General features: G+C 54.6%; 1 protein-coding gene across 6 annotated transcripts in view; it reads left to right on the top strand.

The window, feature by feature from the left end:
* Positions 1 to 23,753, top strand: part of ZMIZ1 (zinc finger MIZ-type containing 1) — a 230,930-nt gene that overhangs the window by 104,266 nt on the left and 102,911 nt on the right. For all 6 annotated transcript variants that reach the window (XM_063102209.1, XM_063102210.1, XM_063102211.1 and 3 more), the window contains one exon: positions 20,809 to 20,917. In XM_063102209.1, coding sequence (XP_062958279.1) covers positions 20,858 to 20,917 — 60 coding nt within the window. In that variant the 5' untranslated portion in view covers positions 20,809 to 20,857. The remainder of the gene's footprint in view (positions 1 to 20,808; positions 20,918 to 23,753) is intronic.

Below are 23,753 nucleotides of genomic sequence, written 5' to 3'. Positions count from 1 at the left end.
GCATAACCCTCCTAAAAGAGGCTGGGCCTCCAAGTATCCACCAGGTCAATAGGTGTGATGGTGGCTGCAGGAGTGATGGCAGGCAGCCCCAGCTCAGCCTGTGCGAGGAGGTACCAGGCAGCTGTCCTTGGCTCCAGGCCTGAACTGGGCTATCTCCAGGACTCCGACCCTGGCCAGAGCCAGGTGCCCTGATGCCCCGATGGGCTCTTCTCTTCCCTGGGCCTGGATGCTGCCAGCTTCCTCTTCCCCATGAGCTGCACCCTAGGGCTTAAGTTTGAGAGGAGCACCCCCAGGGAGGCCCAGGCCCTGCCACCCCTGTGCTCACACTGGTCCCAGGGAGGCTGGCTGCACCCCCTCCTTCCACCCAGCTTCCCTGTGTATGGGAGCCCAAGCATGCCCTTGGGAGTGCCCCAAGCAAACACTGAACCTCCCTGTGAGTGGGCAGCCTCAGTTGGTCCCTCTATGTGACCCACAGACACTGGGGGTAACTGCCAAGGAGGGGTCAAGGGTCCAGTGCCCACAAGAGACTTTCCTTTCAGACAGGGCCAGTCAGAGAAGCCCATGCTGATGACCCCAACTCCAATTTCAATCTTGACTCCAGCCCCGGCTTCCTGGTTCAGCCCACTTGCTGAACTTCTCCATTTCCACCTGCTCACTTCCCGGTTCCATTCCCTCCCCGCACATCCCTAAATCCAGCCTCCTCCCACTGTTCCTTTTAGATGAGGAAACCAAGAGGGAAGTGACTTGTCCAAGGCCAGGGTGAGTCAGGGCATCCTGGCCCCATGTGGGATGTCCCTCTCCAAGGAGGCTGAGCCTTTGGTCCCCACTGAGATGGACTGAGTCCACATGGCCCTGGATTGAGAGCCCAGCTCCTCTAGGGGCTGGTGACAGTTTCTCTGCCAGAGCAGGTTTGGAAGGGAGCGGGTTTGAGCTCCTTGAGGGCCCTTCTTGGTACAGAGGGGCCTGGGAGGGGCTCAGGGGCCCAGCCAGGTCAACACTCTCCTCTCTGAGCCTTAGTAAATGGGGCTAATCCTGTGGCCCTGCCCACAAACAGGCTATGCTTCTGAGCAGACAGGTGGTGAGTGGCTGGGCAGATGTGGTTGGGGTGTCGGTGGCACTGTTGTAGCTGTGCCCTCCTGCCAGGTGGAGGTGGGTGCTGAGGCAGAGGCAGCAGAGGCAGGAGAAACCCTCAGCACCGCCCTGGGACAGAGGCCATCCAGACATTCCCAAGCAGCCAGCTGCAACCGGTTAGTTCCCAGAGGCTTATTCTAAAATGCAGATTCCTCGGCTCTCCCAGGGAGGCTGGGACAGGGCCCAGGAATCTGTGTGCTTATAGCTTCTCAAACCCAAAACTGGGGGCCGCTCTTGGCTTGCTGCCCTGGGAGCCTGGCCAGCCTGCCTCAGGGTCTCAGACCTGCCCTTCAGCCTCGCTAGAAGAGCTCCTTCCCTCTGCTTGTGGCTCTAGGGTCACGACCTCTGCTGACCCTCTGGGGCCTTGTCCTGCAGAAGGCTGGCCTCAGGCCAGCCCTGGGGCCTTGAGCCTGCCCTCCCCCCACTTCTGTCTTATTCATCTTCTGCCCACAGTCCGCATGGCATTTGTCCCCGCCGTTGACCTCTCCTGACTCGGCGGCTGTGTATCCCAGTCCCGCCTCCCAACCACCACCACAGCCACCGCCCAGCTCCCCACCGGCCAGCTGAGGACAGAGGCTGGGCAAGGCTGTCATTTTCCTTGCTGGGGATTACAGGTTTGGGGCTGAGAGAGTCTGAGTTGGAGGAGGAGGAGCTGGGACTCACCCTGGTGCCAGGCCAGAGAGAGACACCTCACAGGAAGGGCGGGCTGGTGCCTGGTGCTCTTTGGGCTGGGATGGGGATCCCTGTAACCCGACGTTACTAGAACTCTGTGTGTGCGTGTGCATGTGTGCTCGTGTGCGTGTGTGCATGCATACCTTTATGTCTTCATTTGCATGTACATGTGTGTGCACATGTATGTGGATTTATGCGCCTCTCCTGAGGGTCAAGGGCTCTCTCGTACTCATGTGATTTAATGCTCCCTGCAATCCTGGGTGCAAGCCCAGCCTATTTTCCGGATTAAAAAAACTACTCAGAGAGGTTGGGGGACTGGCCTGGGTCACACCACAGGTTAGGGCAGAGCCAAAACTGGGACCTACCCCTGCCCCCAACTGCTGCTCAATGTGGCCTCCTCCTTCTTGCCCACCCTCACCCATCCCCTCCCTGTAGGAGTGGGGGCAGCAGGGGAATTGACTGGGACATCACAGACCTCCCTCTGAGAGAGCCTGCTGCTGGGGAAAGCTCTGTGGGCAAAGTTTAGGGGGAGAGAGCATGTGTCCCTTTCTGTGCTGCTTTCACATTACCCCTGGAGCTAGGTTTGGAGGAGACAGTGTGAGCAGGACTCTCAGAGAGAGGCAGCATGGGCTCTGGGTGTGTGGGAGCCAGAAATATCTCCTAGGGGTTCACATCTATGAAAATCAGGATGGAGTTAAACACCCATGTGGGGACCCCTATCAGACCCAAAACCCCCTGCAGAAAACGGGGTGAGGATCTGTGTGCGAGGGATAGGGACAGAACCCCTATGGGGCTGAAGGATTTGAGGAGCCCAGGACTGGAGAGAACACGGTGGGTTGTTTTGAGCACAAGCTCTAGAATCAGATCCAGGTCCAAGGCACATGACCTCTCTCCTCCTTCTCAGTTCTGCAGGTGTCACAGGGCCCTGCCCTCTGCCATCTGAGCCCTGAGGGGCAGACAGGGCAGTCAGTGTGGTGGGACTAGCCAGGACGGACCAACAACTGTGCCTGATGGGCACCCCCTCCCCAGGCTGGGAGGTGGGTTGTTGGGGGCAACCACTCCTGAGGTGAGCTGGCTGGACTGTTGGCAGCCAGAAGGACCTCACAGAGTCAACCCTTGGTCCTGTTCAGGCCCTAAGGGGCAGAGAGCAGGAGGGAGCCAAGCCTGAGGGAGGCCTGCATGTTCTTGGGAATTCATGACATGTCCGCCTGCCGCAAGTACCACAATAAGGAAGATTTGTGGGTGAAATTTGCAATTCTGTTTTCTCTGAGGATTATAAATCAGCTGCACACACATCCTAGATGCAGCACAGGCCTGAGACTCACACATACACACACACGCATACATGTGTGCTTGCACACACGCACACAGAGACACAGTCCAGGTCCTTCCTGGAGCAGGAGTTCTCCAGGGAGCTAAGCTCTATGAGGAGAAAAACCCAGGCCACCAACTGCTGCCTTCTCTAACGGGGTCTCAGAACCATCCAGAATCAAGGACTCAATGTTGGGAGGTAAGGTATCCCAGAGGTTGGAGAAACAGCTCATCATACGAATAACAAGTGCGAGCTCCGGAGTCTGTCTGGCTAGGTTCACACCTTGGCCCTGCAGCTTACAAGCTTTGTGCCCTTGGCCATGTTGCTTATGCAGCTCTGTGCCTCCATTTCCCCATCTGTGAAAGGGGCTTAATTATATATAGCATGTACTTCATAGGATAGTTGAGAGAATAAAATAAGTTGAAGAGTGTAGAGTGCTTAAAACAGCACAGAGCACATACGGTAAGAGTGCAGGAAGGCTGGGCTGTCATCACATCATCAGTCAAGAGTGTACTTGGGGGGCCGAGCCCGTGGCGCACTCGGTAGAGTGCTGCGCTGGGAGCGCGGCGACGCTCCCGCCGTGGGTTCGGATCCTATATAGGAATGACCGGTGCACTCGCTGGCTGAGTGCCGGTCACGAAAAAAAAAAAAAAGAAACATTATCTTTAAAAAAAAAAAAAAAAAAAAAGAGTGTACTTGGGTTTTGGTGTCAGATCAGGGCTTGAATCCCAGCTCTGCCCCTTGCTGGCTGTGTGAACTTGGCCATATTGCTGCCCCCCTGTGAGCCTCCAGTCCTTCATCTGTAAAACGGACTATTACCACCGTCTTCACAGGGTTGTTCTGGGCTTAAAGGAGATGAAGCTTATAAAGGACGCAATGTAAGGCCTGGTGTTGTATCTCACTCGAGGTGCGGTATGGGGACTGGGGCCTCTCGTTGAGAGCCTGCAGGTGGCTCTGCTCTGTAGCCCGTCTTCCTGGGGAAGGGCAGTATGGAGAGTGTTTAGAAGAGAAGGGGAGGCTCCAGGGTGCGGAGTGCAGGGGAGAGTTACAGGAACCTCAGACTCCCTTTCACCACCAGGGTAAGAAACCGCCAGCCAGATTGTCTCTCTCTACCCCGATTCTCCTTCCGCCCCTCTCCTGATGCGTGCAGCGTGGGAACCATGAAAACAGGCTTCCCTTGGAGACGGGCACGTGTGACTCACAGCTGTGCCATGCACTTACTAGGTGGCCTTGGGCAGGTCACTTAACCCCTCAGTTCCCTCCAGTGAGGTGTAATTATGCCTGCCTCTCCTGGCAGCCAGAGAGCAGGTTAAATGAGATAATGTCTGTTGAGCACTTAGCCCACCTCCCAGTGGCAGCAGGTAAGTGCTCTGCAGATGTGATCACTGGCCTATCTCTGCCTCCTCTCCTCTCTCTGACTCTTGCTCACCCGCTTCTTCCCTCCCACACCTGGTGCACGGACTGCATCCTCCCAGGCCAGATGTTTCAATATATCTCTCCGGGAAGATGGGCTGTAAATCTAGGAGGCGACTCTGGAGCTGCGTGAGTGAGTGAGGATGGAGGGAGATGACTTTAGAATTCCGACCCGCTCTGTTCTGACCCAGTTCCCCCGGGCCAGTCACATGAGGGCTGAAGTGTGCTGTGCATGAAGCCCAGACCTCTTGCTGCTCCATCACTGCCCACCCCAGAGCCCTTGCTGCCTCCTCAGAGTCCTTGGGTGCTGTCAAATGCAGGCTTACTTCCAAGCCATTTCTGGCATTTTTACCTGCTCAGCCATAAAGCCCTAGAAAGCAATGAATCTGGGGATGAGTAGCTGCTTGCACAAGTGCAGAGGGGGAGAGAAGGGGACCAGTTCCCATATTTTTGCAGAGCCAACATTTTTGCACCTCTCCTCCCCAGATCACTGCCCAGGCGAGCAGGACGGTGAAGCCTTGGCCGTGGATAATTGCTAGGAGCATCCCAGGCCAAGCTTTGGTCTCCCATCAGAACTTTGGAGGCTGGACTTCTCTGTTGCCAGGGAAACAAGTGTGTTCCCTGGAAAGGAAACCACAGTGCTTTGGCTGTTAAGACGCCCCCTCTCCCCCCACAAATGAGTTCCCTCCAAAACTGATTCCCCCTGAAACTGTTGAATCGGCAGCATCCTGCCTCCTCCTTAAACCTGCTGAAATTATAGAAAATGGAATCTGCCCCTGACCTTGTGCTTTTCACCTCTTTTTAAAACGTCCCACTATAGCAGAAGGACATGTTTTGTTTTTTCTTATTTATCTTCCTCCCATGCCAGCTGGGGCCCCAGGTCCTTCTCTCCTCTTGTTGACTGGACTGGAGCCAGAAGGGAAAGGACTTTCACATCTTTTTTTTTTTTTTTTTTTTTCCTTCAGCTGTCAGCAAAAATAAAACAAGCAGTTTTATATTTGGAAAGAGGAGGGTCTCAGCCACCAGATTGCTGTGTCCGGGGTAGGTCACACCCCTCCAGCAACAAAGGCTTAAAATTCGATCCATAGATTTGCAGAATTGTGGGAGAGGGGCAGGTTTGGGGAGGATACCTGTCCTTACTCACGTTGACTTTTATTTTTGTTTGTTTTTTGTTTTGGGGGGTTTTTTTTGGCACTGGCCGGTACAGGGGTTCGAACCCTTGACCTTGATGTTATACACCACGCTCTAACCAACTGAGCTAACCTGCCAGCCTCGTGTAGACTGTTAAATGCCATTGGAGGGCCATGGATGATTCTTCTGTGGCTGGCAACCCTGGGCTTTAGAAGAGATGGTTTTAGAAAAGAATCCCCTGGAATAACCTTAGATCAGTCAGGGTATGGGCAGTGTCTTCATCTGTTCCTGTCCATCATCTGAGCCTGTGCAAGGAAGCAGGGAGATTTCACCCACCTGTTTCACAGATATGAACCTGGATCTTACCAAGGTTTCAAGATTGTCCAAGGAGTAGAATATGGATGCACAGCCAGGCCCGATGACCACATGGGTTACTTTTAGGAGACAAAACCAAACAGGAAAGAAGGGAGAGAGAAACGTGGCCAGTGTTCATTTTGGGGTGCCTGGATGTTTTTGAAGATACAGTAGAGGAGAGAAAGGATATGAAGAGACCTTGGTCCAAATCCTAGACACACCCCTCCCCCTTTTGGCCTGGGGTCTCCTGATCTGAACAACTGCCTGGGACTCGAATCCTCTCCAGGCCCCTTCCTGGTCCACATCATGGTCTGTGCTTCCAGGGCCACTTTGTTTTGGTGATCTGAGCAGTTAATTTTTCACCCAGAAGTGACTCTTTGTTGCATAAGTAATTTTAAACAAATTCTGTTCCTGTCCCTGCACTTCCATGGGGGAAAGAATAAGACCCAGCTGGGATTTCCACTGGCCTCTGCAGACTCAGGGTTGCAGGTGGCATGTGCTCTGGGAGCTGTGCCTGTTAGGAGCCCTGGGCAGCGGTGGGTCCTGCACTCTGTCCCTGAGAATAGCCTCAAGATTCACAAAGATCTGGCTACGGGGAGAGCAGATGGGTCCCGAAGAAGTCTCTTGGTGGGCTCTCAAGTCCTTTTCAGCCCCATTCTAGATTTCCAACAGATCTTTCTTGTTGATTCCTGAAACCCTGTCAGATCTCGCTATTAGCATGAGGCTCTCAGAGTGTAGAGTAAACTAATGAATTACAGCATGATTACACAGCACATAATTAACTTTGTAATTAATATGCAACTGCCACTTAAGCTAAAACACTGCTTATAGAGATGTACGGCAATAGTAAATCACAGGTCAGAAAGAGCACTATGGAATTTTCAAAAGAATAAGCATAAGCAGGGAATCACTTAAGGCGGCAAAGAGTTAATTTAAAAAGCAGATGAATTGTGAGTCCTACTTCATTTCAATACCTTCTTTCTTTCTTTTTTTTTTTTTTTTTTTGTCTCTTTCGTGACCGGCACTCAGCCAGCAAGTGCACCAGCCAGTCCTATATAGGATCCGAACCCGCAGCGGAAGCGTCGCTGCGCTCCCAGTGCCGCACTCTCCTGAGTGCGCCACGGGCTCGGCCCAATACCTTCTTTCTTAAGAAAGACCCTCATGCCAGCCCGCTGGGCTGACTGGCTAGGCCTGGTCAAAAGGGCACTGGGCATGTAGTTTTATTTCCCAAATAAGACAGGCCTTCCCTGCCCACCCCCACATTTGGCCCTCTGCCCAGCCTCACTGCCCCTGCTGGGGTCCAAACACCCAGCCTTGGGGCCTGGCTCCGCCCTCCCCCTCCAGGAAGCCTGTGGGGTGCCCCAGCCTGGCCCAGGGTCTCCGCGGTCTAGCCTTGCAGTGGAAACTGCCAGCAGGTGGCTTGGTGCTTCTTTTCTGCCTTCACCTGATTTTAGGCTTCTGGAAGTTGGAGATGTCATCTTACTATTTTTGTTTAATCTTTCTTCCCCCAGCCTCTTGCCAGAGTGTTAAAGCTAGAAGATGCCTTAGAAATCATCTCGCCCAGCCCCTATATCACCAAGGCCAGAGAGTCGAGGGTCTGAGCGCAGCATGGGCCTGGGCCAGGCCAGAATCCCTCCCCTGCACCAGCTCTAGCCCTACATCAAGCCAGGTGGATGCTGCGTGATTAGCCCGGGTTCTGGTCCTAGCAACCTCACTGCCCAGCTGTGTGACCTTGGGCAAGTCATGTAACCTCTCTGGGCCTCAAGTTCCTCCTCTGTAGGGTCCAAGCAGGGATTACCCACCTCATTGGGTTGCAGTGAGAACTAGGTGGCAGGTGGACATGGAGGGGGCTGATGCAGTGAGTGCTCACTAAGTGCTGGGTGCCCCTCCCATCCTCAGAGGTTTGGGGAGGTGCAGAGAGAAGCTATGACATCTCAGTCAGCCCCCTAGACTGGAGCCACCTCTTGTCCATGTGTCTCACCTGGGCTGGGCACAGCCGGTACAGAGCTGACATAGAGCAGTGCCTGGAGAATGAATGAACCTAAGTGCCTCCTTGAGGACAGCCAGGAGCCGGGCTGTCTGCCGCGCCAAAGCTGGGCTTTGACATCTGACAGACCTGTGTGCAAATCCCAGCTTTACCATTTTCTTTTCTTTTTTTTTTTTTTTTTTGGCAGCTAGTCGGCTTGAAGATCCGAGCAGTTTAACTTGGTGTTATCAGCACTGTACTCTAACCAACTGAGCTAACCAGCCGGCCCCCAGCTTTGCCATTTTCTGACCTTGGGCAGGTTCCTTAATTATTTTCAGCCTTAGTTTTCCCATCTGTCGATGGTACTGATCATTCGTCCTTTGGCTATATTGTTATAAAGGTAATTCACATAAAATGCCAGAGAGGGTGCCTGACATAGCCTAGATAATGAATGATACCTCTACTGTTCTCATTAGCATTCATAATTATAAATGGAGATTGTGGAGTGGCTGCGGAAGGGCTACCCACCCGCACGGCATCAGGGAGACAGTCCTGGCTGGCTGGGCCACCTGGGCCTCCTCGCACCCTGGCTCCTGTGTGCCTGGCAGCAGAGGCCATTGCTTGGGTGGAGCAAGAGAGGTTCAGCCTCCCCAGCCAACCTAATGTCCATCTCAGGCAGCTCATGTGACCCTACACCTCTGACCTTTGCCCTTCCAGGAAGTGCCCTGGGCCCCTCGCCTGATCTGGGCCAGTCTCGCTGGAGAGAGGAGCTGTAGGGGCGTTCAGGCAGGCTCCCGGCTGGTTGGGTGTATCTGAGGCGCTCGTGGCCTTCATGAAGCTGAACGTGGTACTGGATTCTGAGTCAGGATTCAGACCTTTCTGTGGCTTCTCCTCCCATGGACACTTTGGTTTGTGGCCACACCTTTGTGGCCAAGGCCCAGCTGGGAGCTGGGAATGTCCCTCATGCGCCACCCTGGGCACCGCTCCCCAGCCTCCCAGCTGCCTGCCTTCCTTCATTCTGCCTGCCTCTCGTCCAGCCCTCCACCCTGCGGCCACTCCCCTTAGGGGGACATTTCTCGAAAACAAGTTCTGGGGAAAACTAGTTCTATGGGATTTTAAAATGTGCTTAGTGAAAAAAAGGTGTTTTGTGATGCCGTAACTTTGGGAAAAGCCAGGATTTTTAAGGCCCTTCACGTGCACGTGTGCTCTAGCAATCTCCCAGAGGAGGATAGGATACATAGCTTTCCCCAGCTTATCTGACCAGGGAATCCTTTGTTCAGAAAGCACCTCGGGGGACCTGGCTTCTGAGGAGCGATCTCGGGCAGCACCGTCTGGGGTGTCCCAGCCACCGTTCTCCTTTTGCCCAGAATATGGCAGTGGCTCCTCTCTAGTCTGCTGCCTCCATTAGAGACACTGTCCGCCCAGACAGATTTCACATGGGCATCCAGGCCACTGCCCCAGAGGAGCTCACATGTCCCACAGCTCCTACACTATCCCTCCTTCCCTCTGGAACTTTCTGTGGCTGGCCTTTGCCACTAGAACAGAGTCTCTCTAGTGCCTCAACCTGACATTCTGGCCGGCAGGCATGGGCCCCTCCTGCCCCTCAGCCTCAGTCACCCACATTCTCCGAGGCATTCTACTGAGCTCCCGGGTGGTTCCTGGAGGTGCCTGGCGGGGGGCAGCACCTTGCCCCCACCTCTCCGTCCGTAGCAGGGCCCCTTTCATTGTTTTCTAAATTGAGTGATTTAACTCCCCCAGGCAAGCACCTGTGCGGCCCCAGCTTCCTCCTGCCTGTGATGGAGATGACAAAGCTCTCCTGGCCCCTGTCTAGAGCCAGGGCTCAGCGCTCAGGGCTCAGCACTCAGGGCTGGGCTGTTCCACAGTCACTAACTCACTGTGGAGCACAGCAGCCTATGAAGCTGGTGCTGTCGTTACTGCTTCTAGTGTGCAGGTGAGGACCTGAGGCATGCTGAGGGCAGCATGGTGCTGCAGGGCACAGAAGCCAGCTTGTGGCAGAGCCAGGACTAGAGCCCAGGCGTCCTGGTGCCCTGAGCTGCAAAGACTCACAGCCCACCTAAGACAGGGTGATACAAGGGCCAGCTAGTGAGGTGACGACACGAAAGCACTTTGTGAACTGCGGAGCACCCTGCACAGTTAGGGTGTCACGTCACCACACGGCTTTGGAGTGCATTTTTGTGTCTGTTGCCATCAGCCGGCAGTCAGGAAGTGTGTCTTTAGGTTGCCTGTGGGGTGCCCAACTTGTCCCCGAAGGGTTGCAGGGATAAGGGCTCCTACTCCTGGTCTCATGTGGGGCTGGCTCAGTCCCCTGAGTAGCCTCACACCCAGAGACCCCCAGGCAGCATGATGGGACCAGAACCAGCTGACTGCCACCCCCCACACTGTGGTCTTTCTGAGGAGAGGGTCAGTATACTAGCCTCAGTCCAGCTGGGACTCTCTGATCTAGGGATTGTTGACAGTCTCTGCCCAGAGCTGTGGGGACTGCACAGGACTTCTGCAGTGGAAACCATAGATGCTTCCCAGTGAGAGCCGAGCCCCTGTTCCCATTGGACTTGGCACAGGCACCCTGGCCTGCCCCACCCCCACCCCTGAGGCATCTGGAAGCTCCCTGGGGCGGGCCTTGTCTGAGCTGTCTGCACACTGACCACAAGCCTGGCCTGTGCAGGCATCTGCAAGGGGGGCGCCTGGATGCATTTAGGAGCTGAGAGAGCAGAGGGCAGCTGGGGCCCCTGAGGCCTGGGTGTGGGACCCACAGTGGGACCTTCAAGGCTCTCTCCTCAACCCCACTCACCATTGCTTTGGCCTCAGTTTCCTTATCTGTAAATATTAGGATAGGCCTGAGGAGATCTCCAGATCTAAGCCATGAGAATTGTTTGTTGTTTTGGGTTCTTTCTACCACTTTTAGCTCAAATAAATGTCTGCCTTCTGATTCTTCTGTTTTCCTAATTTTTTAATTTTTAAAAATATATTTTTTAAAGATTACCGACCACAAGTAGCAGCCGACTAAAGGGGTAAGCACACAGAGTTAGTGAAATAAAAGCACACGGTTGGGAGGAGCAGCTACTGCACAGGGTCTGCCACACCTCCCTGTGTGACTGGGTAGAAATCACTCCAAGCCTCAATGTTCTCATCTGTGTAATGGAATAATACTTGTCCACAGGCTACTGTGAGACTGTGATATAGGGTTGCTTGAACATGGCTGGGTCACCCCTCTATGGGACTCTCAGCCAGAAAAGAGCCTGGTTCTGACTCTCAGTTTAGGGGAAATAGCACAAGTCAGGAATGGGGAAGTCTACATGCACATCTGCCTGGTGGCCTCAGACTAAGCCTCCCCTCTCTGGGCCTCTGTTCACTCTCCTGTCAAAGGTGGGCTGCCTACAAGTCTTCATCTCATGTGTTGGTACCAGGTGGTTAAGAATGGCTGGACATGTCTGGACTCAGTGGGAAAAGTGTGGTGACTAATTGATTAGCCATGCCTGCTGTGGGTACAGGAGGTGGAGGTGGCACCCACACCAGGGGGCAAAGCACAGCCTCAGCATCCCTGTGCCAGGTGGTCCTTAAGGGTTCGTCTGGTTCTGTCTGGCTCTCCCAGGGGCATGCTGTTGGCCCTGCCCATGTTTTGAGTTCCTACAGAATGCCAGGTGGGTGGATTTAGAGTCTTAGGGAGCTGTGGGTAAGGAGGGGACAGTGAAGAATACCTTCCTTGTTCCTAGAACAGAGAGGCCCAGAAGGCTTGTGGTCAGGGAGCCCTACCTCCATATCCAGTCACATTCCTCCTCATGTCTTCCAAGGACCCTTGGGTAAAGGTTCTCACCTCCATCTGCCCCACTTTATGGCATTTCAGCCTTTGGAATTGCATGCAAGTGCATTAAGACAAAGCCAGGTCAGGGTCCCTGCTTGAGCACTGCTGTCCTGAGAAGAGGCTTGTGTCCTGGGCCCAGCTTCAGCTGGCCCAGAATCAGGCAGGCCTGTGACTTCTTATCTCTGCACCATTCTCAGCATTCCATGGCAATGGTAGTCACCTCCTCACACCCAGGGCAGGTGGGTCCAGGGAAGGCAGTGTCCAGTTGAGGAAGCCTGTCACATTCCCAGGGAGAATGTGATGCAGAAAAGCATGGGCTTGGGCCGGCCCGTGGCTCACTCGGGAGAGTGTGGTGCTGACAACACCAAGGCCTTGGGTTCGGATCCCATATAGGGATGGCCGGTTAGCTCATTGGGTGAGCTAACACCAAATCAAGGGTTAAGATCCCCTTACCGGTCATCTTTTAAAAAAAAAAAAAAGAAAAGAAAAGAAAAGCATGGGCTTTGTGATCAGACCTGGGTTCAAATCCTGGTACAGTCACTTCTTGGTAGCGAGACCTTGAGCAAGTCATTGGACCTCTCTGAGCTTCAGTTTCTTTGTCTCTAGTACAGCAATAATAATTGAAACATCACAGTAGAGTTCCAAGGCTTAAGTGAGATGACATATAGAGAACTTAGTGTCTGGCACATATAGGTTCAATAGTTGTTCAGTTTCTCTTTCCACTCTGAGGAAACAAAAATTAGGAGCATAGCCTTGGGAATGAGAGAAAGCCCAAAAGTCCTTGTCCAGGGTTGAATCCACCCCTCCTTTGCCTTTGGGCAAGAGAAGCTGTCAGAGGAAGTTCATTGCAAGGTCAGGGATTTGGAGTTTGGCCAGAGGATGGCAGGAGGGTTTGGCCTCAAGGGCATGGCCTGGGCCTGCTAAGGCATCCTGTGCCCTGAGGGACAAGGCTAACCCAAATGCAGCTGGGATTCCCAGCCCAGTGCAAATCAGGACAGTGGGCTGGCTCTTTTGTCAGGGCCACATTGATGAGTATTTTCCCCTATAAGCCATCACTCCCTCTGGATTAATTTTTGTGTTCCAGGACAGGTTGTCAGGCATAGCAGTGTGGTACTGACCCTCACAAAACCTCCACTCTGAAATGCCAAGGCTATGTTATGTTGTCCCATCAACCAGCATCGACAGTGGGTGTTTCTGTGGACTAGGGTGTGTGTTGGGAGATTAGGTCATGGAGAGAAGTGGGGTCCAACCTTCTGGAAGCCTCAAGTGCCAAGCCATAGCCTCTGAACTCTGTGGCCAGGTGGTGCAGAGCCTGGTCAAGCCTTGACATGGGAGCACTGCCTGGGTTTAGGAAGGAGGGATGGCTTCTGAAGAGCTGTGGTCCAAATCCAGAATTCTGGTTTTTGGAACACTGTCCCCTAAGTGACCTCACTTACTCAGTTCCCCAGCACAGTGGGGAAGGGAGACATCCCTTCCTGTTTGACAGATGAGGACACAGGCTCAGGGAGGTGAAGTGGCCTCTCACAACCTCACAGCCAGGAAGGGCTGGCTCTCAGGACCACCCCTACTAGGGGCCCCACCCTGTGCAAAGGCCTGCCACAGCTGCCCTGCCAAGAGTTGGAAGCATCTGGTCCCAGGCAACTGCCCAGAGCTGCCTCTTCCATCCCTCTCCCCTTGTCTCGTGTCCCTCTGCCCTTCTTCCTGACTTTCCTGGGGTAGGGCACAAAGTCGCTCTACTCCAACCGTTGTGCTTCACTGCCACCTTCCTCCTCTGCTTCCAGGCTGGTGCAGGCAGGCTGCCGAGGATTGGGAGTGGAGACCCACCCGCTGGTGACCACAGGCAGCTACTGCACCTCTCTGAGCTTTTGCTCTTTTCCTTTAAGATGAGGAGGTGTCAGACTATGTCAGTGCTTCCCTAACCTCGATCACTTTCATCCCATCCTACTACATTTAAAATGTTTCTCTAATCCACTTAGTTCTGCCATTGCTACCTAATTTAACTGCATCCTAAATAGTAATATTCATGAACTCACCAGTGATCACTGTCCTTATCCAAAAACTTCACTATGAAAATGTAAACGCTTTGCCCATGACCCAAAGTCATCCTTGTTCCACCCGTGCTACATGCATCACTCTTTGGGAACCCTGGATTGCGTGACCGACATCTCTCTGAGTCCCAACATCCTCTGATTAGGGCTGGGTCACCAGGTTTTCAGCTCTCACCAGCCACGCTGGGTCACGTGTACACCCGACGATGGCTGTGCATCTGCCCATCTGTGCATCCAGCTAATGAGCACCTGCTGGGTACCAAGCCCTGGGCGAGGCTCCAGGGGTCTGTAACTGGAAGACACCCAGCTGATGGGGGAGACGGATGCAGACATACTCCTGGTCTAGTGCTGCCAAGACAAGGTGCGTGATAGGGACACTGAGGGGATAGGCATGGAAGAGAGCAGCTCTGCTAGGGGAACCCAAGAAAGAGGGTGATGGTTGAGCCAGGCCATAATGGATGGGTTGGGATGGGGTATTCTGGGCTGAGGGACAGTCAGAGGCAAAGACATGGAGGTGCGGTCTTCAGAGCACACTCTAGGAGGCAGGGAGTAGCCCCATGTGGGGGGCATGGGATGCAGCTGGAACAATGAGAGGTAGGGACCAGGCTGAGAAGGACCCAGACTGATGCTGGCACATGCGGCATGACATATCACTACTGAGCGAGGGCCTTTGACATCTGTCCCTCTTGGAATCTGAGGCTGGTGAAGGGGCTAGCCAAGATGGGTCCCCTGGACCCCCAGGCTGTCCCGCCAGGTGGATCAGCAGGCAGGTCCCCAGCTCACTGGCCATGGCAGTGCTTGGAGCACAGCCTTTGCTCTCAGGCTATAGGTAGAGCCCTCCCACCCCTGCTGCCAGCACTGCTCGCCCCAGGGGACCTAAGCTGCAGATGTGCGTGGTGATTGAATCACTGCTGCACACCGCTGCTCACACAGCTCCCTGGGGACCCGCCACTTGCCTGTGCAAGCTGTCATGAGATGTGTGTGCACAAGTGCATCTGGGCCAGCATCCCCTGTGTGCACGTACCTGCACAGAAGCATGCAAAGGGGCATGGATGGATGTGCCTGTGCACACACATGCCTCTCTCCTGGGTACATGTGCATCAAGTGTACCAATTAAGTAGTGAGGTCTCAAAAGTGAGAAATAAAACACACTTGTGTTGGTGCAGTTGACTGTTAGGTTGATCTGCCACCCTGAGGAGCTGCCTGCAGGGCTCCACATTCCCATGGGGCAGCTAAAAGCACCCCACCTCCATGTCCAGAGAGGAGCCCACCCAGGACCATCTGCCTCCCCCAACCTTTCAGATCAGGAGAAGTGTTCTCTCCCAGCTGCCTTGGCAGCCCAGAGACAGTCCAGGGCTCTTCTTAGAACAGCCTGAGGGTTCCAGCCTAGCTCTGCCCTCTCCATCTCTCGACCTTTGCCTTCCACCCTGCCACATGAGGGCACAGGATGTCCCCTGGCCCTTTCAGCTCTCAACATTCTATTCTTTGAGCAGCCCTGTGTGCATAATAGCAGCTAACTTTTCTTGAGTGCATCTTTGGTGCTCGGCACTGCCAAGGGTGAACTTGGCCCACGCTGTGCTAGGTGGTGAGAAGTGTAAATGGAAGCCTGGCTCTGCAAGACCTCCCCAGGAGTCTGGGAGACCCGGACAATCAATGTCATCACCCAAAAACTTCCATACGTGCTGCTAAGCCCAGCAGAGCATAAGGAGCAAGGCAAAATGCGTAGCTCTGAAAGGGGCAGCATTGTGGCCTTGGACTACCCTGGAGGAATGGCTCTCCCAGAGTTTCCTGGGCCTACAGCATCCCCACAGAGCTGCCTGGGGACAGGCTTTGCAGTTTCAAAGTCAAGCATTCTACTGTTGTCGAGATGGAGTTTTCCAAATAGCTGGAGCTCCTGATAAAGAAATCCTAAGATGCTGGAGTTTGATGGGCTGCCAAAGGCCACCTAGCCCAACACTTTGTTTTACAGTTGGGAAACTGAGGCCCAGCTTTTCGGCCATTCATGCAGCAGGAGGGTGGCAGAGCAGCGTTTCCCACTTCTTAGGCCCCCAGGCCGACTGGCTTTGCATCACTGATAGGCTCTTGGCTGCCCAGACCAGAAGAGATGGCTGGGTTCCAGAGCCGGAGTGGGGGTCACCTGTCTGAGCCCATCCCCCATTCAGAGGCAGACCAGCAGCAGGAAGGTCTGAGGCTGTTGGTGCAACCCAGAGCCAGGGCGAAAGTGATCTGTTGTAAGGGAGGGAGCCTGGGCCTCACCAGGCACTGGAGCTGCTGCCACGGAGGATTTGTAGTGACTTGTAAAGGCTTAAAGGAGTCCAGGCACCTGGAGGCAGAGGCAGCAGCCTAGCCCGAGCTGCGCTCCCACGGCAGAGGGCGACCTCTGCCGGCCACCAAGTACTCGCCACTTCCCAGCGCCGGCCAGCCTGATGGCCTTGGAAGCAAGTGACTGGGTTTGGACAGGTCAGGTGGAACAAGGAGGATGTCTCTTTGGGCCCAGCTACAGCATGAGATGGGGACTGCCAGGAGGCTCTGACACTGGTCTCGGAGCAGTGAAAAGAACCAGACAGTAACAGTTATAAAGGCAGAGGGTTCAAATCTCAGCCCAGCAGCTTCCGGGCTGGGTGACCTCTTCACCTCTCTGAGCCTTTTAAAAATCAAGAAAACAGCCTGGTGCCTGAACATAGCAGGTGCAGAGTGAATGAGAGATCCCAGCCCACCCCTTCAACAAGCTGCCTCCCTCGTGCCGCCCTCAGCCCCCCTTGCTTCTGCATGCCTGTGACCCTTAGCTTTTGAGGCCTTGACCCTTTTACTGTGCAGACTGGCGCCTCCAGTCCCATCCATTCCTGATTTGAATAACTCCAATTGTCCACCACTGATCTAGCAGTTTAAAAATGTCACCTCACCTGTGGGTATCTCCTTAATCAGCCCAACATTTGTTCTTGTTTGCGTTAAGAAACACAGAACACATGGTTTGTCCCTTTGTCCCTTTGATAGAACGTGCTGTTTCCCCTGCCAGCCACTCCCCACCCTCCGGGTCTCAGTGTCCCAAGCCCATCCATTCACTTCTTGGTTTCTATGAAATGGAGCCCCATCCTGAGAGAAAAGCTTCCTGGGATCTGGACCCAGCCCAGACATGCTATTTGACCTTGAACAAACCACTTATGGGCCTCAGGTTCCCCAAAATAAAACCAGCTGAAGTGTTAGGGCAGGTGGTGGATCTCAAAGCACCTTTGGTCATTGATGTTCTGGGAGTCTTTGAATCCAGAAGCCAGTTCAGTCCCACCACTGGCCTATGGACAGGATTACCCGTGAGCTGCAGAGAGACCAGCCTGAACTTGGACAGTCCTATCTCCCCACTTTGTTGTTTATTTCCTAAAGTGAGACCTGGCCCCCACCCAGCCATGGCTCAGCTGAGAAGAGTTTCTGAGCCCCAAGGTCACTGGCTGGGTGGGTCTGGGCTCTTGGTGCCTGCTTGGGGCCTCCCTGGGTGGGCTGAACACTCACAGACTCCAGAAACTATCTGTCAGTCATTCACCAAACATTTATCAAGTCTCTGCTGGGGCTCTGGCCCTGGCCATCCTGGAAAGTTCCTTCTTAGAGGTGGAGCCTTATGAGACCACCTAGTCCCCTCTCTGCAACATCCTGTTCTACAAATAGGAAACCAAGACCTAGAAACCAGAGAGGGCTGCTCCACGCCCTCCTGGTGTGAACACCCAGGTGTCCACTGGAGTGAAGGAGACGAAAGAGAGCCAGAGAAAACACCAAGAACTTCCACGTGCAAGTTTCTGGCCCCCTTGGCACTGAGGTTTGTCAACAATGCCCCCTGCCGGCCACTTAGGCCACCACGGGCCCTTTGTCCTGGTTGGCTGTGGCCTGTGGACAGGGGGATGAAGGCCTGGGGCTTCTTTGTACTTTCCCCCAGGCTCTCCCAACCAGGAGCTGAGTTGACCCAGGCCTTTGTTTAAAGCGTTTGGCTCAGCCTCCCTGTCGCAGCTGACTGTGAAAACTGCAATCTATTGAAACCCTGGCGGCCAGTGCCCATCCATGCCCAGGGTGGGGCCTGGGCTTTCACAGCCCCCTGTGTACCATGTGCTTGGGAGACCGCCAGGGTCCCTTCAGCTCAGATGGGGTCTGGCACCAGGAGCAAAGGTGGCCTTCCCAAAGACGGCACTGGCTTGCTCCTGCTCTGGGCCCTCCCGTGTCCTGCTTCCCCCACTGCAGTTTTTCCCTTGTCCCAGGAACTTTGTCATGTGAGCCCTGGCTGAGGCTCTGTGCAGAAAACTCAGCAGGAGGAATTTAGCCCATGCTTGGGGACCTACAGGGGTAGCAAAGGGAGCTGCACCCTCACCGCTTCCAGCCCCCGACCCCCACATAAACACCTGTACCCCGGCTCCTCCCCAGTACCTGTTCACCAGTTTGGTTTGTAATGGGAAAGCCAGGATTCTGGAGCTGGCTCCTACCTGCCCAACTATAACCTCCGAGCCTCAGCTTCATCATCCGTAAAGTGGTGTTATAATAACATTATCTATCTGTGACCAGTGCCTGGACTGGCACCTGACTCATAGGAGAAGCTCAACAAATAGTCACCTGATAGGTTACCTGGATTGGATACAGGCCAAGAGTTCCCTGAATACACGAAAATGATTTCATTTTAATCTCTGAATGCCCCTTAGATCCAGCATAGGATCCAGTATAGTAATTAAAAAGTAGTTCCTGGGTGAGTGGAAGCTTGCATGGATGGACAAGTGGAGATGAAAGATGTTTGGGTGGATGGACGGACAGATAGATGGACAGGCAGCTAGATAAGTGATGGATGGAGAAGTTGGATGTCAGGGTGTGTAAGTGTGTGGTGGGCAGCGGGTGGGGTGAGTGGGGGATTGTCAGCAGAGTGAGGGTGGGTGAGATAAATATGCGGCATAACCCCCACTTTTACCTTCTTGCTAGAGAGTTCCTGAAAGCACTTATCAAAAGTACAAATGCCCAAATGACCCAGCAACTCCATTTCTAAGAGTATATTCTCTAGATTAATTCACACATGTATGGTGCCAGCATAAAGGGTTACTCCTGCAGCACTGTTTGCAATGATAAAAATGTGGAAGTAGCTTCAGGCTCCATCGCTTCAGGCCGGAGTGAGAGCCCCACGCGTGGAGGGGCTCCGGCCTCAGAGCGGCTCCTGGCAGGCGTGGACATTCAGGTGTTAGCTGGATAAATGCTTCATCTGTGCCATGAGTACTGTGCAGCCATTAAAAAGTGAAAAGCTCTGTGTTTTGATGTGGAACAAACTTTGAGATATAAATTAAGAGGATAAAAGCATGTAGATAGTGTGCATGGAATGCTGTCATTTTGTGTTTTAAAAAAAGGGAAAGTGGCAAGGGGGTTACGGGTAGATACTTGCTTCTGGCCAATGATACTCTCTGGAAGAGGACTGATGGCTCCCAGTCTCCTAGGAAGGGCACCTGGGTGCTGGGAAAGGGCCAGGGTTTTCACTGGATACCCTTGTGGACTTTCTGATTTTCGAACCAAGCAAATGAATTACCTTTTCAAACACAAATGACACAGTAACATTTGCCTCAAAAGAGCTCCCTGGAGGAGGAACGGGGCTTTCTTCCCCAGGCTGGACCAGGCCAAGGGTGCTAATGCTGGAGACAGAGAGCCAAGGCACAGGAAGCAGACAGGCAGGCAGACAGCCCACGCTCCTGCAAGCCATGGGCACTGGCAGGCCTCGGGACCTCAGTTTCCTCATCTGTAAGATGGAGATATTCCTAGCCTTACAGAGTGGGCATGAAGAGTAAAGGACAGAATACAGGTGCCCAGCACACGGAAAGTGCCTGGTAAATGGGACTTTTGGTGACATGGCTACAGATGAAGGGCCTTGGGGAGCAGTGTGGCAGGATAGCAGAGAAAGCCAGGGACCGTGGGCCTCCTGCCCAGCACCCTGCATCTGACCCTTGTGTCTGCAACCTGAAATATCCACTGGATATGGGAGGGCACGCTGAGCTGGCAGATGGCAGACTTCTGCTTTGACCCAAGGACCTGGACCCCTGAGCAGTGGGTGGACGAGAGCTGTACAGTCTCCTCTCTCTGCCATTGCTGTTGTGGCCTCCTTGGTGGGACCTGGGGACCCATGGGGCTTCTGGAGCTGAGGGAGCCGCCTTCACTGAGCTCCACCACCGTGAAGGAAGCTGCACCCATGTTAATGTTCCTGATCCCCTCCCCCAACTCAGGAAGGGTAAGCCAAGTAAGCCTAGTGCCCAGGACACTCACGTACCCTGACTGCCCAGCCCTATGTGATAGAAGCTGCCATGGGCTAGCAGTCAGGAGCCCTGGTTCCTGGTATGGGCTCTGACACTGGCTCACTGCCCCACGCTGGGTAACTCCCTTCCTCTCTGCCTCAATTTCCTTATCTGGGTGTGGTGCTAATTCATACCCTCTTTTCCCAGGAAGGTAGAGTGAAAAAATAGAGTTGCGAGTGGCTTGTAAAATGTGAAGAATTCTCAAGTAGGAGGGATTTGGGGATGGCAGGAGGTACTCATGACCGGAGAGCTGCGCTCACAGCACACATGCAGTGAAGATCTTCATCTGGGAAGGACCTGCACGCACATGCACATGCGGCCACATCGAGCAGGCTAAGCCCTGGACCAGGAATCCAGGGATGGGGTTGCTGCTCCCCCAACACACACACGTGTACAGAAATGCGTGCACCTGCATGTGCAGTCTCTTGTCCCCACAGGCATGCCAGCCCAGCGTCCCTTCGAGCCACACATGGAGACCGCCCAGGAGCACCTCGTGCCCTCAGCCCATTGGGACGCTCTAGCCGTGCCTCCCCACCATGGCCCCACAGGGCCTAGCAAAGGGCCCTGGAACCTGCCAGTGCTGGGGCTGGGAGGTGGCTGGGATGCTGGTGCGAGGTCAGCAGGCCTGGCGTGATCACACTGACACCCTCTCTCTTTTCTCTTCACAGGCTGGACAACGTTCATGGCTCTCGGGTAGAACCCAGCGAAACGGCCAGAATGAATTCTATGGACAGGCACATCCAGCAGACCAATGACCGCCTGCAGTGCATCAAGCAGGTGAGTGTACGGCTGGGTGCACTCTCCTCCCCATCTGGCCTGGCACAGCCAGCGAGACAGGGCAGACGAGGTGGGCAGAGCAGTAGGGGCGCTGGCCTGTGATGCACATGGCATATGGCACGTGCTGGATGGAGGTCATGGTGGGCTGCCTGGGGCTCCCTGACCACCCACCTAGGGAGACTAGTGTTGGCATGCTGGCCTGGACCAGCAAACCTAGGAACCACACACACCTGTGTTTGAATGCCAGCCCTGCCCTGCCCTGCCCTGCCCCTCCCTTCCCAGCTGTGTGACTTTGCACCAGTGTCATGCCCTCTCTGTGCTCTGTTTGTGTGCTCTGGGTTGTTGTGAGGATGCAGTGAGGTGCCTAACACTGCGGTCCCCTTCCCACCACATCTCTTCCCAGCCGTAAGCTCCCTCTTCTGTGAAAAAAGCCACAAGAGAAGAAAAGTCCCTGGGAAGTTAGATCATTTTATGAGAAAGGAAACTGAGGCACAGAAAGGTGAAGGGAGCAGGCTGAAATCACACAGTTCAGAACTTGGCCCCACTGGTGCTGGGAGGACCTCATCCCAGAGGGTGGTGAGTCCCCCATCCCGCCATTGCTCACACCAAGCCCCCGTGGGGATTGCTGGGAGGTGGGGAACCCTTCGTGGGGGCACCCCCAGCGGTGGCCAGGGTGGTGTGCTCACGCTGGGGCTCAGCCTCCCCGCAGCCCAGCCACAGCTCCCTTGCACATACCTGGGAGTGTCAGGAAGGAGCAGGTGTGGTGGGAGGGGCATGGGCTTTGGTATCAGACAGACCTGGACCCAAGTCCTCTCTCTTCTGTATACCCATGAGGGATCTCAGACTAGTCACTTCATTTCTCTGAGCCTCAGTTTCCCCACATGTCAAACACAGACAATAAGGCCTGCCTTGTAGAATGCTGTGAGGATATCATGGGTGACACACATAGCCCGACCCTGGCACATGCGGATGGTCGGCTAACGGTGGCAGTGGCTGTCGTCCTCAGTATTTCAATGACCAGTGATGAGAAGGCTAGTGCTGGAACTTGGGCCCCTGGCTTAGGCAGGCTTAGCAGAAAGCTCAGGTAATCAGCAAGGACTGTGGCTTCAGGACTGTGGCCGGGCAGGGTTCACAGCCACCACCCAACCCAGGCTTTTCTCCCTCAGAGCAAGGGGCCCAAATGGAGCCTCCCCAAGGTGCCTGCCCAATGGAGTTGAGGCTATTCCATGGGAATGAGGAATGTGTGTCCTCTCATTAGCATCAAGCAGAGCCATCTCAGAAGCCCGTGCAGGGTCTGAGGAGAGGAAATTGAGGAAGACTTGTTACAGGTTGAACCCAGCCTGAGCAGCTCTCAAAGACTAATTACACTCCTCTGCTCACGGTCCCAGGATAGAAGCCAGCCGGTGCGCCTCCCTCTTCCCCTGACCTCCCCTCCTTCTCTTGGGTGCTCTGCAGGGGTGGCTCCCAGCTCTGCCCCGACCCAGTGTCTCCCGCTTGTGGCTCAGGTGGCAGTGACCCCCACCTCCAGTACAGTCATGCCCCCCATTCATGAGCCCCTACGTCTGCCAGGCGCATGGCTCCTCTTGAGACCTGCTCTCAGCTTGACTCTCCTCCTGCATCCAGCTCTGCAGCACCAGGAGTCAGGGTGCCCTTTACTCCCCCAGCCCCAGCATGGGCAGAGTCCGCCCCGGAGCAGCCTCTCACAGCATGGCACACGCAGCTTAGGTTCACAAGTCAGTGAACCAGAGTCCCCGTACAAGCTAGGTGACCTTAAGTGTCGCTTCACCTTGCTTCATCTGTAAAATGGGCATCGTAATTAATGCACACACAGCCCGTGAGTGCTGGAGGCTCACTGCCCTCCCACAGCCTGCCCCTGCACACGCACGCACGCACACACAGAGGACTGTGCATTTGGGCCAGGCAGCAGTGCATCTGTGAGTGTGAGCAGGCTGTCCCAATACCCCTGAGCTGTCCGCTGCTCCCTGCATCCCCATGTCCCCCCCGCACCTCTGGTCAGACACAGCTCAGCACTGACGTCTGTCTGCTCCACAGCTGCCCCAGAGGACTGTTGATTCTCAGGCATCCCGTAACCTAATCAGAAGAGAAAGGCAAGCCTGTCTGCATGTGCTGACGGTGATGGATGTGTCGGCTGTGTGAACCTGGGGCTGGTGGGGGCTGTGGCTCCCATCAGAGACTCAGGGCTCTGGACTCTCGGCCCTGCCTCACCTCTCCGGCATAGCCTTCCCTCCGCCACCCATGCTGGTCCTAGCCAATGCTGGTGTTCGTCACCCGCAAGCACCCTGCTGCTCATCTTCCCTCCGGGCCTCTAGCTCAGCAGTCTTTCCCCCCTCTCAGCCTCACGTACTGGGCGAACCAGTGTTCTCTCTACAGTATGCCCCACACAGAGGTCACAGGCACATCTGGCCTCCATGTGGAGAGCCCTGCCGATCAGCTCATTCCTGCTCAGGAGGCCCCCCGAGCCCCAGGCGCCTTTCTGAGCATCTGCACCCCTGTTTCTTAGCTCGGGTGCTTTGTGAGTCCCCAGCTACTTCACCCAATCTGCTTTCTTCCTTGAGCTGTAGGATCTTTGGGGCATCTGTCAGGTCTCCCACCCGGCTGAGTTCTTTGGGGGCAGTGATGTGCCATAGTCGTCTCTAAGTCAGCAGAGTCTAACCTGGTGCCCAGCCCAGGGTGGGGCCCAAGGGTTTTAGGTGGATGCAGGGGGAGGAGGGACTGATAGATGGATACATAAAGGGATAGATGGACACGTGCATGGGTGGTTGTGTAGAGACAATGGATGGATAGATGAATGGATGGGTGGATGGACGGATAAATT

This window comes from Cynocephalus volans, chromosome 7 (genome assembly GCF_027409185.1).
Source record: "Cynocephalus volans isolate mCynVol1 chromosome 7, mCynVol1.pri, whole genome shotgun sequence".
NCBI lineage: Eukaryota > Metazoa > Chordata > Mammalia > Dermoptera > Cynocephalidae > Cynocephalus > Cynocephalus volans.
Note: the sequence above shows the minus strand (reverse complement) of the source record. Positions and strands in the feature narration are given on the sequence as shown.